Source organism: Phasianus colchicus, chromosome 2, assembly GCF_987193195.1.
Source record: "Phasianus colchicus chromosome 2, bPhaCol1.hap1.1, whole genome shotgun sequence".
Classification (NCBI taxonomy): Eukaryota; Metazoa; Chordata; class Aves; order Galliformes; family Phasianidae; genus Phasianus; species Phasianus colchicus.
This window is the reverse complement of record NC_143437.1, coordinates 87,747,109-87,761,356: the sequence shown is the minus strand read 5'-3', so window position 1 is coordinate 87,761,356 and position 14,248 is coordinate 87,747,109. Positions and strand designations below refer to the sequence as shown.

At 38.7% G+C, this 14,248-nt stretch overlaps 1 protein-coding gene across 1 annotated transcript in view; it reads left to right on the top strand.

The window, feature by feature from the left end:
- The window catches only part of MLIP (muscular LMNA interacting protein), a 104,888-nt gene that overhangs the window by 33,249 nt on the left and 57,391 nt on the right, over positions 1 to 14,248 (top strand). The window contains exons 3-4 of the mRNA XM_090136151.1: positions 10,136 to 10,294; positions 12,222 to 12,590. Of these exons, the coding sequence (XP_089992277.1) occupies positions 10,136 to 10,294; positions 12,222 to 12,590 (528 nt within the window). The remainder of the gene's footprint in view (positions 1 to 10,135; positions 10,295 to 12,221; positions 12,591 to 14,248) is intronic.

The following is a 14,248-nucleotide window of genomic DNA, read 5'->3' as shown; positions in this document are numbered from 1 at the left end:
TTCCTTTTGGAAAGGAGATGAGGTATTTGGGCTAGCTGGTAGTATAAGACTTTCACTGCTTCCTGCTGGAATGGCAGCAGTTAAACTGTAAATCTTCATTCCAGTCATAAAAGAGTGAATAAAGACTAAGGTTTAAATTTGCACTTTATGAAGTCTATGAAAGCATCTTTCTATTTTTCTCTCTTTCATACCTTTTTTTTTGATACTTTTTTTTTCTGATTGATCAAAAAAATGACAAATCCAGGTGCCAGATGGCTTTACGGATCTTGAAAATCATATTTAAGAGTATGTCATGATCAATCACAGAGATAACTTTAAAATGTGAAAGCTGTGCTATTCTCTGTCATTGATATGGGTGCCAGATGCATTGCTTTGAAAATCTAAGCTGTACAGCTCTGTGTGTTTCATCATACCCTTTGGATTCCTGCTCCAAAATATAGCTCCTTAGCAAGATAAATGCTCAGACACAAGATGTAGTGGTTTGGAAAGGAAGGTATCTATTGAAAATGTCATGCTTCAGAGATTTAAAAGAAATGGAAATGAAAGTTTTTTAATAATGGCAGAGTATGAACATGGGAGACAACTTGATAGAATCTCTGCTGCCAGGAGCAAATAATATCAAACTTTTTCTTTTCCCGTATCAGATCAATTATCTTTCCATTTAAAGATATCTTTTAATTAAACTTAACTGGGCCAAAATGCTTTAACTTTCAAAACAAAAACAAAAACAAAAACAAAAACAAAAACTGAACACAACAAAACCCTTACTTTTAACATTTTTCAATAATGATTTTTTTTAAACAAATCTAAAAACATCTATCAAAAATTAGACATACTATTACTGCTGTAGATCTGAAGTCAGACAGAAGTAATAAGGGAGGGAAAAAAGGAAAAGGAAATTCTGAGGGATGAAAACATCCAGGTAGAGCTGGCTGTTTGTATTTGGGGTGGCAGAGCATGACAGGAGCTGTTGATTTCAGGCAGAGAGAATGGGCATTTCCAAACCTCCCACAAGCAGCTGAAGTCTCTGAGTAGAGACTGACTTCCTGATGCCTGAAGCTGTCCTGTGTCATCTCCTGGAAAGAGGCAGTTTGCTTTGCTAAAATTACTTGAAGTGAGAATGAGTTTGAGTCCAAAGCTATAGTCCTTCAGATCTGAGGAGAAATTTTTAGGATAAATGCCACAGTACCAGGTGATTACAGTCTGGTGGGCCCTAGTTGTTCATTTCTTGCATTCAGAATTGGATGATTATTAGTGTTAAGATTTTGTGTTGAAGTGTCTTGTATAGAACAATAACTGGAGAAGTCAGTGAGACTGCCAGTTCTGTGGTGTATCCTGCTAAAGTGGTCTTACTAAAAGAGGTTGGGAGTAAAGCACTGAGATTTTCATCTAGCACATCTTCATCAGAGTCCAGGGGGGCTTCACAGACAGCTTCTAACCTGGAGCCATTTAATGAACACCTGCAAAATTCAGCTACTAAAATGAGGGAGTAGCAGTCTTTCAGTTGTCCTAAACAAAGCAGGAAAGCAGATCCTCTGGAATGAAAAGAAACATTGCACAGGTGGGAAATGCTCAGTCTCATCTGTTGTGCCCAAATTACTGCCAAGCCTCCAGGGTCTGGTAAAAGACGTAAAGATGTAAGAGTTTGTAGGTAATCTAATTGCAGTATTAGCAGTCTAATCATAGAGTTAATTCATTTTTGCATGACAGAGAGTTGAGTTTAAGGAGGTACTCATCCCAGGCAATGTTTATCAGAACACATTTTATAAGCCTATCCATTATCACTAATAATATGAAGCTGTTCTTATTAACAGCAGATGGCTATTCATAGGATGCATTTACCCACTCAGGAAGGCCTCTGCCATGCTCCCACAGTAATTCAAGGCTATCCAGCCAGAGACACAGCTGGGATGGTAACCCTTTTGCAGAAGTGTGAGGTTGTACTGCTTTGCCATGGGCTTCTCCTAGGTGGGGTCATAAGGTTACTCCTAGGACTCCTTCTTTCTTATCCTGTACATGTAATCCTTCTGTCTTTATCCACCTAGCAGACATAACCTTCTGGGATATGGTCAAAGTGACCCAGGCTGTCCATTATTGATGTGACAAGAATGTGCTGGTGACCTTGGTCAGGCTGAGATGACTGTATTCTGAATGTTTCAATTCTCATTCATCCACAACAACAACCTCTAATCCTCACACCTATTATTTTGAGAAGGACTTTCATGCAATACCTTTCATGTCTACTATCTTCTCAGTTTAATCTTTTCTGCTAATGCTTCCTCATCATTCCATTCACACAAACACACACAAGTTCACAAACACCCAGAGCTTTCATGACAGTTACTAGTCCGGTTACAATGATAACTACAATTAAATTTCAAATGATCTGATTACTATGGATCATTCCCAATGAAGTTAAAATGGACCTACACCAATTTTTGTATTTCTATCCCTTTTGTTTTTCCTGTCTGGGTATCCAGTTGTTTAAAGAGAAGTGCACGATGTTAACAGTGACATTGCCTTCTTCTGTGCTTTTAGCACACTTTGAGTTATTTTGATATGTTTTCTAAGAGGTCATTTATTTTCCTCCGTTGGCCAGCAAATTCTGTTATATACAAACTTTACCACGTCCAATATGTTTTACATACACTGGGTTCTGGTTCTGTTTCCTTTTTATCCTTAATACCAAAACAGAAGGTTGCATTCCTGTAGTGAGCAATGATTTATTACTAATAGTTTGTGCTTGTAGCCCTCGGGCCCTTATCCTGTACTCACACTTTCAAGACTTCTGCTATTACCTCGTGCTTGTACTTTTGGAGATCTGTACTAAAATCCCATTTTTCTTCAATAGCCTTCAAGCTATGATTTTCTGGTAACATAACACCTGTTTTATTAGCATAGATACATTCTTTTTTTTTGGAATCACTGAATAGTTCATCATACAAAGATTACAAAGATAACGGTCCATTAGAAGACTTGCAGGGATCTACACGGACACTGATGTGATAGCGGGAACCACGTGCTTTCAAAATACATTTCTTAAGATAACATTGCTGATTTGTTAACAAAGTTGCTCTGCAGCAAGTATTTGTAAGGACAGCTGTGTTGGCAGCACCAAGTGGCTCCTCTGGGCTGGATTCTCCTGTGCTGGTGACAGTAAGATGGACTGGGATGGTGGGGAAACCTCACTGCATTTGTAGGCAAAGATAATTAAGGCTGAAATTCCCCCAACCATCAGCTACTCAGACATTTCTAGAAAATGAAGAGCAAGTGGCTGATGCACGCTACTGTGGAACAGAAGTGCATTGTTAGCATCATCAACCAAGACCAATCACTTAGCTCAGATATAAACAGGGATTTTTTTCTATTCCCAATGCTTGATTTGAAAATTACACTTTTTAGGTGCGGTTTATGTAATAGAAATTATCACATAATTATTGGAATGGCTCAGGTTGGAAGGAACCTCAAAAATCATCTAGTTTCAACCCCTCCATTGCAGGCAGGGTTGCTGACCACCAGATCAAGCACTAGATCCACCTGCTCAAGACCCCATCCAACCTGGCTTTGAATACCTGCAGGGATGGGTCATCCACAGCCTCTTTGGGCTGTGTCTCCATGAGTGTTTTGACTGCAAAGGTATTTAATAGGCTGTGTATGTATGTGTGGGCTAGACAGCACTAGGTTTTTAAAATTTTCTTTTACAATCAGCTTTTAAACTACTTCTGTCTACTTTTGTCAGTCCTTGAATGCCTTCTGTGCAAGACCAGATGGCAAGTCTGGCCACACTGTAAAAAATCTGTGCAAAATGAGACATGCATGGGTCCTTTCTGACTGATCTATGCACTGAAACAAATGCAGGACAGACAGAAGGGAACAGTGAGAACATGCTGAGGAGGTAACTGGATGTGAGCTGGGTTTGTGCTTGCCTGCCTGCCTTCCTGCAGGTTTGTGTATAAGTGAGGGACTACATTATTTTGAGGTGATACAACAGAGGTGTTTTTAGCTTGGAAGATGTTGCTTCTAAGCAGTTTTAGGAGATTGGAGCAAGTAAGGCCTTTCAGGATGCCCATGCTACCTGAAATATAACTTGCAGATTCAGGTTGCCTCAGGAGCCAATGTTTTGTGAGTGTTTAGTCAAACTGCATTTAATTAAATCAATTACATGTAACAGGCAAGTGACATTAGTCCCCCTTTGCAGTGGAGAAAATTAAAGGTTATCTTTACTTACTTTTCACTTTGCCCAGCTGCATCTGTGTAGACCAGTATGAAAATGTAATTATAGTTGTATAAAGTCTGTCAGGCTGAAGGGCTAATTAGAATTATTACGGAAAAGAAACATTTCAGCTGAATGAACTCTTGCATTTTGAATAATAGATGACGATTTTATTCTATTAGTCATTTGCTCTTTCTAGTGCTTTACAGACATTAATTTCCAAAAGATATTCATCTGCACGTGAGTATTAGTGCGTGCTGCTCTATTGAAAGAAGCAAAGTGCTTTGTTCAAGGTGATACAATGAACATGTAACAGGGCCAGTGTATGGAGTGGGGAACTTCCCAGACACAGCTGTCAGTGGGAATTCTGGCACAAACTTCAGCAGGTCTGAAATTTCACCCTGGACTTTTGGACTGGATTTAGCTTTTCCTCTGAAGTTTCACAGATAGGAAGCTGGTGTTCGGTTGATCATCTGCTGCTGTTTGTAAAAGGTTTCAGATAAGCACCAGCTCATATTACTCAGTAATCAGCTCATCTCTACTGGGTTACTGTGATAGCAGCTGTAAGTCGAGATATGGAAATTTGCTGAAGTTTCTTACATCTCATTAAGCAGTCATTTCATTCATTGCAGCCTGGCCTTATTCTTGGTCTTTAGTACAAGACAATATGTGTTCTGCTGTCAAACTTCAGTCTGAACATAGAAAATGGTCTAAGCAGGGGTTACATAAAACAAGCTGTGCTTTTGGGTGGCCCCTCTCCAAGCTGGGCTCAAGGCTTTAGCTGTGCCCTGTGTGAGAGAGCTATATTTAGCAGGAATTTGAGGCATGTGTATCTGTGCTCTGACCAAAGCAGCATGTCGGTCAACACGTTTCTATGTCACACTGCACACATTTGTTGTTTATTTGCTATTATTTATACATATGTTTTCTGTCCTTCAAACACATAAGCACCCTCAATAGAAAGTACTTAATATTTCAACAGTGAGGTTTTCTCAGGGTGTCCTTTTCTTAGTGGGATGACTTACATTAAGAAATTGGTGGAAGAAGTGGTAATGTGATCCAGCATATTCCATTTCACTTTAGCAATCTGTATTCCAGAAGGAAATCCTGGCAAGCAATCACTGACAATGGGACCTCAATTTAAATTACAAAACAGGCAGTGTGCTGAATGCATATAGAGTATGAGAGAAATTAAATTGAAGCATTTATTTGTCTTCATAAAGTACCCAAGACAATAAAAATATGTTCTACGAGTAAGGATTACAGATGCTGTGGTAATGAAAACAATAATTAATATAATTTAATTTACTACCCCAGGCCATTTGTAAATTGATATTAATTATGCAACAAACCTGCTTGTAGAATGATGACATATGAAGTCATGAAAGCCATCTAAAATAATTTTCTCCTTTTAAAACTACTTGGGAGCATACAGTGCAGCTGCCTATAGCCCCCCTAATGGATATTCAAAGATTATTTATATGAGAATGTAATTTATGCTTTTCAAAGAAGTAAGTTACGTAAAAGCATACTTTAAACCCAAGCAATTATGACATTGCCCAAAGTTGATTATGTAATATAAATGAGAATTCATTGGTATTAACTTGCATAGATGTTGCATGTGACACCATAACTGTACTGGTTCAAGACAGTTACAGTAGCAGGGAATGTATGGAATTTCTTTTGGTGTTGTTACCGGATCAGAAGAAAGGACAACAATCTACAAGAAGATTTCATAAATATATTTTTTAATTTTATTTCACAATTATTTACACTTGAATTCTGGAGTTGCTATCAACAGATGTAAGTTAGTGTTGTAAGTCCACCCTGTTCATTTCCTTCAGTACATCAAAGATAGATCAACCTGAGAGATACAGTAAATTAAATGAATATATGATAAAGGTGCAAAATTCTTTCCCCATCTGGAAAAAAATCAGCACAATATCTTGTAAGAATTCCTTTTGCTTCACATTGTCCCATTTTTACTTTTCCTTCTTTTTCTGTAAGAAATAGAAATAAAAAATAAAGGCTGTAGGGCTGAAAGCTATTGAAAACTTAGAAAAAAAAAAGAATGGAGAAACTCTCTCTCTCTCTCATTGTTTTAGTTTGCAGAATTACGAATTTAAAAAGTATTAAAATTTTGAGTGTATAAGTATTTTATCTGGTTTTGAAATCAGCAAGATCAAAATTACAGGCTTAAAATATATTTTTAAAGAATAATTTTTTCTCTTTTATTTTCCCCATGGGAAAAAATGGGTTTTCTGGCCTGTACTGTGATATTTAATTACTGTCAAGGTTTCTGTGATACAACTTAAATTACCTGATCAGTTTTACCTGCTAGGAGCATTCACTGTGGGTGATACTCAGAGGATTCCTGCATGCTGCCACATTCTGGAAGCTTAAAACTTCTGAAATGCAGTAATTCTATTTTTGTTCATACTTTCTAGTGACCAGGGAAAAGAAAATATATTAAGGGAATATAAATACTACCAAGCTTAAATGGCTTCTTTCAGTTGAAAAAATCTAGCTTGCACATTTGAATTTATATGTTTCCAATCACAGAATCACAGAATTGCCAGGGTTGGAAGGGACCTCAAGGATCATGAATCTCCAACCCCCCTGCCACATGCAGGGCCACCAACCTCCACATTTAATACTAGACCAGGCTGCCCAGGGCCCCATCCAACGTGGGCTTGAACACCTCCAGGGACGGGGCATCCACAACCTCCCTGGGCAGCTGTGCCAGCACCTCACCACTCTCTCCGTAAAGAATTTCCCCCTGACATCCAACCTATATCTCCCTTCCCGCAGCTTAAAACCATTTCCCCTTGTCCTGCTGTCACTCACCCTTTCAAAGAGTTGATTCCCCTCCTCTTTGTAGGCTCCCTTTAGGTACTGAAAGGCCTAAAGTTTTAGCTTGCAAACAATTTCGATGATTGGTTTCATGATATGTTTATGCCAAAGTGAGGCTTTCTTCATGTATTCTTTAATTTTTCCACCAAAACAACACAACTGGAAGGGCAGGATGAGACACAAATTGAACTAGACTCTTTGAATTCTGGAGAGGTGTTGGCAAGATCTTTCTATTACTATGCAATGGTCAGGGTCATAGAATCATAGAATGGCTTGGGTTGGGGGGAGCCCTCAAGGATCATAAGCTCCAATATCACTGCTGCATGCAGTGCCATCAACCTCCATATCTAGTACTAGACCAGGCTGCCCAGGGCCCCATCCAACTTGGCCTTGAACACCTCCAGGGACGGGGCATCCACAGCCTCTCTGGGCAGCCTGTTCCAGCACCTCACCACTCTCTCTGTAAAGAACTTCCCCCTGATATATCCAACCTAAATCTTCCCTCCTTCAACTTAAAACCATTTCCCCTTGTCCTGCCATTATCTAGCCCAGTGAAGAATCGATTCCCCTCCTGTTTATAGGCTCCCTTTAGGTACTGGAAGGCTGCAATGAGGTCAGCCCACAGCCTTCTCCAGAGAGAAGAGTCCCTATAACTTGGCTTTTTGTTCACGTATCCTCATGATTGCAATTTTTTTTTTTTTTTTTTTTTTTTTTGTGTGTGTGTGTGTGTGTGTGTGTATGTGGGACTTGCTATATCCAAATGTTCTACTTTTTCTCTTCCTTCTTCCTTTATAAGGAATATTTTGTGCTGATAAGTATTATTCTCCATCAGGAATCTTCACATATACAAAACAACTGATGTTAAGCATCAAACAAGCATGACAAGAAGGTGAGGTAGAGAGGTGAAGTAGATAGACTGGCTACCTGCATTTCCTAACCAGAGATGGAATATGAAAGGACAGCTACATATGTGCAGGAAAGCATAAGGCCATCTCTAGCTAATTTCAGTGAAGACCCACATGCTGCATAAGACTGTGATGGATAGTGTCAGCTGTAGTGAAACCACTAATACTAATATGATTTGTATTACTGCCCTTGTGCAGGTAATCCTGCTTCTTGAAAAGCACCTGTGGGTGGTCGTGTAAAGGCTCCGTTCCTTGGCTGCATTATGGGGACCAGCTCCTGCTAGTGAGAGGATGTTCTTGAGTATTGATATATTCTCTGACTTGTACTGGGAGCAAGGACTAGGCATTTGATGTGCCAAATATTCCTATTTAAAATTTTTTCACTGGTTTGTGAAGAGCATACCTTAGCTACTGAGAGAAAGAAAGAGCTATATCGTTTCTCTCTTGTGTAAAATAATATCTAGAGTTTCAGGTGCTGTGGAGGAGCATTTAGGGGTTGCCCTTCTGCTACTAATTTAGATGCTCCTTGACCACTTGTGTGGAGGAGGAGGAAAGTAGGAGACCATCCTGTCCCTGTGCACACCTCTAAGTGTAACGTGACTTACTGTCATGAGTGAATATAAAACCCAATTTCAGAAGTACGATGACTGCCTTTTATTCAGATTTTCACTTTCAAGCATCAAAGCACCTTATTCTTTCTGAATTAAGGGTAAGTACATAAAAATTTGTTCTGGAAGTTGCTCAGAGAACTGAGTTCTTCTAATTGTACAAAAAATGGTAATTGGTATAAATAACCCGTCTTTGTTTTGCATGAGTCCTCCAGGAGATAGCTGTCAGAGACAATAACAAAATTTTGCTTAATTTAAACAAACAAAAAAAGGAAATCTGTATTTATCATTTTTAATGTTCCATCCACAAGACTCGCTCATGTGAATGCATTCCATAATTCCACTGTGTTCCATAATTGCTATTTACTTATAGACGCAAATTGCAAGGCAGCATAATGAGAGCCATAGCTCACAAATTTGTTTCATTTTAAACAAACAAGTAAAAAAAAAACTGTCAAAGAAATAGGCTTCTTTTTTTTTTCTTTCCTGTATGACTCAGTATAGTTCAAGACTCTTCCTATTACAGATCCTTGAAAAAGCAATTAACTTCCATAGGCTTTGAATCAGAAGTTAAAACAAGACAAAAAACAATCTGTAATTCCATAGTTTTGAATCAGAGAGATTTTCTACACCAACAAGTAGTGGGAAAATCACCGAGTCTAATTTAGTAATTGGAGCTGTGTTGTATTTCCCTGTGTTTTCCTTGTGAAACCTTTGCAGTTCTACTGCCTAATAGCTGGCAAAGAAAATAATTGTTTCCTCACTGCCTGGACTTCTTTTCCTGTTCAGTCTCTCCAGTAGAGGGGATAGAAATGGCTGGGAAGCACTGTGATAAAATCGAACATTTGGATGAAATCACCTTCCCTTTCAGTGCATTCAGGCCCTATGTACAGGGTCTTAGTGAGAATGTAGTATGAGGAGGAAGAGATGAGAAGAATGATAAGCAATTACTCAATGTATGTGGCCAAGTGACATATAGAATATTGGAGAAATGCTTCCCTTGAAGCAGAATTCATCCCACATGTTGCTCAGAATTAGCATGAAAATGTGGTTGGTTTTTTTTCTTCTTGTTTTAATAAAGGCTTTTCCAATTTGTTCTAAGCTGTTAAGCAAATACTCTAGGGGCTATATGATGCCCAGATACAGAGGCATATTTATTTTCATTCGGCTAAAATGGAATTACACAAAGCAGCCTTAAAGTGAATTGAATATGGTTTTCTGTTTCTGGTATGAAAAATGCAAATAATAGCAAATTATTGAACAATTCTTCTGTCTTCTGTGCTACACCATGAGAATGTATAGGATGCTGATGGATATAATCAAGGCAATACTTTGTTCATGAAAAAAATATCTCAAATGCATTGATTGATGAATAATCTACTGACAAGTATAGTTAATAATAGACTATATAGTCTATTAGAATATTAGAATATAGAATATATAGTATGATATATTGGCGAAGTAACTCACAAGAGCAGTATATGTTATTTCAGCTTTGATCGAAATAATTTAGACAAATGTAGACAATAATATTGAATTAATTATGTGTTTTGCAGGTCACGTCTCAAGATTCTGAAGCCAAACCACTGACCTTCACATTTGTGCCATCCATTGGACAACTTCCCACTCATTTTGAGGTTGTAGATGTCTCTAAGTTCCTTGTGACAATTCCAGAGGAGCCAAAAGATCTGAGCAATCAAGAAATTATAAATAAGGTAGAATTTCGCTTGTGCTTATTTTTCCACACTTGCAAAGATATGTAAAATGTTGTTCTGGGCATCGCTGTACTGAAGCATTTTACCTTGAACTAAGTCTTGGCTAGTATTTGGTTACAATTATGAAGTCTAGCAGAGGTGCAGAATCATCGTACTAGACATGTCTACTCAACAGCCTATTTTTGTTGTTGAGTGCATACCAGGAAGGAAACCCTTCAGCATTCTGACACTCTACTCTGTTGGTTGTGCAAGGATATATTCTTGGCAGAGGCATTGGGATTCCTTCCTGATGAAGATAGGAGCAAGGGCAGTGTGTGAGGCATGCTATTACATGGGAATTCACCAAGAGATGGTCACATTTCAGCAAATGCCAGTGCTTTGGCTTCCAGATCTGGTGGCATTTTTCTTCATAGCTGTGTAGGAATGCATTAGTTGAAATGAAAACTTGCTTTCTTGCTTTTGAAAGCTTGCCCCAGTGATTTTCTATGACAGTGCAGCCCACAGCCATTATTCCGTCCACAGTGTCTGTTTCATTCCTTTCCAGCTTCAAAACAGGATTCACAACTCCTTTCCTGCTCATGCTTTGGGGTGATTTTGTTGTTGTTGCTCCTCCCCTGGGACATTTCTGGATCTGCAGTTCTTGGTGCTCTTCCTTTTAACAAACTTTTCACAAGAGTTCATACTCCTCTGACCTGACCATGCTCTAACACTTTTAGAAACTTTTATACTTGAAAAAGAGTCAGATCTAGACAGAGAACAGGCATTCTTGAAGAGACAAACACTGAAATATTGTCCTCAAGATGTTTAAATAATCAGATACATTTCCAGCCGTCAGGATTGATTTTGCAATAAGCAGTGCTCTGGGATAAGCAGAATGATGTGTTCCAGACATCTTTCTCTCTGTGTTTTAATATGCTGCTAGGCAGAGAAAACTTTCCTGCCAAGGAATGCAGTAGTGAGTCCTTCGTAACACTGATTATTCCCTTTCCTTAAACATCTAGAACCTGGGCAATACTTGTAAAAACAAACAATCAAAAAACCAACCAATGAACAAGCAAAAACACCTCCACACTCATGACTGTAATAACTTATTGTACTTTTCAATACATTTTTTTTGAAGAACTCCTGGGGCTCCTGAGGCTCTCAGTGGAAACTTGTCGTTACTACATTCCTCAAGCAGGATTCAAGTATGAGCCCCATCTACAGGTTTTCTCTTGCATTACACATTATTTTTGTTTCACGATTCCTCCAAGACTAATATAGTTTACCATGGCAGTTGCAATACTGATTTGGTGATTTGCATATCATATCTCCAGCTACTCCTGTTCTCATTCAGTGCTTACTTGAGAAGTCACATACTGGAAGTGTAAGTAGGAAGAACAATTGTGGTCTGTGTTGAGATGCTTAAGCACACAGTAAAGCTCTCTGACCTCAAACTATCTGTCTGCCCTTTTCAGAGAATGCCTTGGCTTGAAGGCCTTTGTTTCTTCATTAATATGTATAGGTTTTGTCCCAGATTTATCTGCCAGAGTCCTGTGAGGACTATTGTCTGCTCCCATGGATCCCACGGTCACAGTGCCTTCCCATCGTGTCTGATGTTGTCAAGTCTGACAACTCATTTGGCTTGATTTCACCCTCTTTTCCAGTTCCCCCCAAATTGTAGCACCAGGCTTGGGCTCCCATTCTGCTGTGAGTACACTGCTGCTCCTTGTGTAACAAGGAGGCATCACCTACGGCATTGGGAACTGGCTGGATGCTGCCTGGGGAGAAGCAGGCTGGCTGGATTCTGCTCCTATCAAGCCCAAATTTTTCATTCACCTACTTCTGGTAGGGTAGCACCAGCCACCATGTCAGGCCAAATTTCTTCCCTTGAGGAACACAAATATAACGTGGCTAACTGAGATCTTTTCCCTTGTATCTCTTGTAGGCTAAGGTAGTCTCTGATGAGCTGTCCTTAAGCAGTGGAGTCCAGCAAGACTGTGTGCCTGTCATCTCTCCAAACAGCACCCAAACTGTTCTCCAGTCCCTGGTGTCTTACTCAAGCAAAGGAGAAATGCAGGAGAATGATCTTTTTAAGGCTGAGTTTATCCTGATTACGGACTCCGGCGACGAGGATGAAGCAGGTGCTGCCTCTATCAATGCCCAGAGGCCCTCCAATGGCTATGGGCCCATCAGTGCCCAGCTGCTGGCTGCGTCCCATGTCTCTCCTGGCATGGAGTCAAGGAAGCCTCCCAGTGATGGGCATCTTCCAAGTGCTACACTTTCCCACAGCATTGCTGATCAGCAAAACCAGCAGGTAACCTGTTAAACAATTATTATTTATTATTATTAAACTATTATTAAACGTATTAACTTCTTGAACTAAACTTTGCTTTCAGACCTTTCAGGACACAGACTCTGTGTTTCTTTGTAAAGCAGCTTGGCCAATTTATTCTTTAATTAGTGCTTTTGCTAGCCATTTCTCTAATGTTTGTATTCTAAAGAATTGTCCCTGCCCTTCTGACTTATCACCTCTCCCTGTGGCCCTGGTAGATAAATGGAGCAAGTAATGCATCTTTATTATTCTTTCCTTTTTTTCCTTTAAGAGCAGCACATTATGACAGCCAGTTAATCAGATGGTGTTGTATTCCCAGGTAGACTAACTTGGGTAAAATCACTGAAATCAATGGAGCCTGTAGATCATTTGAATTATTAGTATCTGACTTCTTAGGCCTATTTTTTCTCAGTGCCTGCTGCAGTTCTTTATTCTAGAGAAAAAGTCTATAAAATTCATATTATTATAATTGTTAGTTAGCACTGAATTTGCACAGGTGTAAAGAACTAATTTAGTTTAAAGGTCTGTTTTATGTTCATCTTCATAGGACACATATATTGATTTATTGAAATTTTAAATCCCCGATGGAAGAGTAAAAAAAAAAAAAAAGGTGTTTGAAATTTTTCATTTTCAAAATGCATGAATTGATTTACTGCATGAAAATTTAATGTGTCTCACCACAGAAAGGGCACTGATAGTTTGAGAAGGTGTATATGCCGTCGTAAAACTTACCCTTTAGCAAAACAGCAACATCCTTCTCATATAGAAATGTTCAGACATTTCCTTTGACCCCAACTGGTTTCCATCAGTTGAAAGTGCAATTCTTCATCAGTACTTTAAAGAGAAAGTACTGGCTATTTTGACTCTGAAAATGAATAGGACTTCCTATCATATGTTAAAATACTTGCACCACTCTGTTTTGTTTTGATTTTTCATCCAATTCAGTGTTGATTTTTGATGAAGAAAATTGTGAATAATAAATCCACTCTTGTTTGAGCTTCACAGCATTATGAAGTACTCATTTTTTCCTGGAAACTCTCAGTAAAATCAGTGGGAATTTTACCTATGGCAGGAATGAATGCAGAGGTAGACAGCTTGTAAGAGAATGATGGTCCTAGGGAAACACAAATTTACTTAAGCATTTTTAAGTATGCATCTTCTATAAGAACTGGTATGTTTTTTTTTGTATGACTGCAGAAAAATTCATAGGCTGTAACTGTTACATTTTTAATGACTTGACAAGAAAATATAGATCTGCTTGGTAAAGTAACAGAAAACAGATTGCACAGAGTAAGGAACTGAAGCTTAACTCTACTAACTATTCACCTGAACGTGAAGAGACATAGGGCATAATATGGGTAGAGTGTATTTCTTCATTACTCTTAAGTAATACATTTTCAAGACTTTAAGTACTTCCTTGGTCTTTATTTTCTCAATATCTGTAATTGCTTCTTTTCATAGGAGGAAGATCTTTTTGTTAAGCTGCTTTACACTGATGTTCTGACTGTTCTTCAGTGTCAGGCTTCTAGCACTGAACATTCTTCTTCAGCTCTCAGGCATCACTCTTCTCTTGCTGGTTTACTGTCTCATGAAACACCATCAGTTCAGAAATGAAGCAAAAGTAGGAAAAGATTTAATAG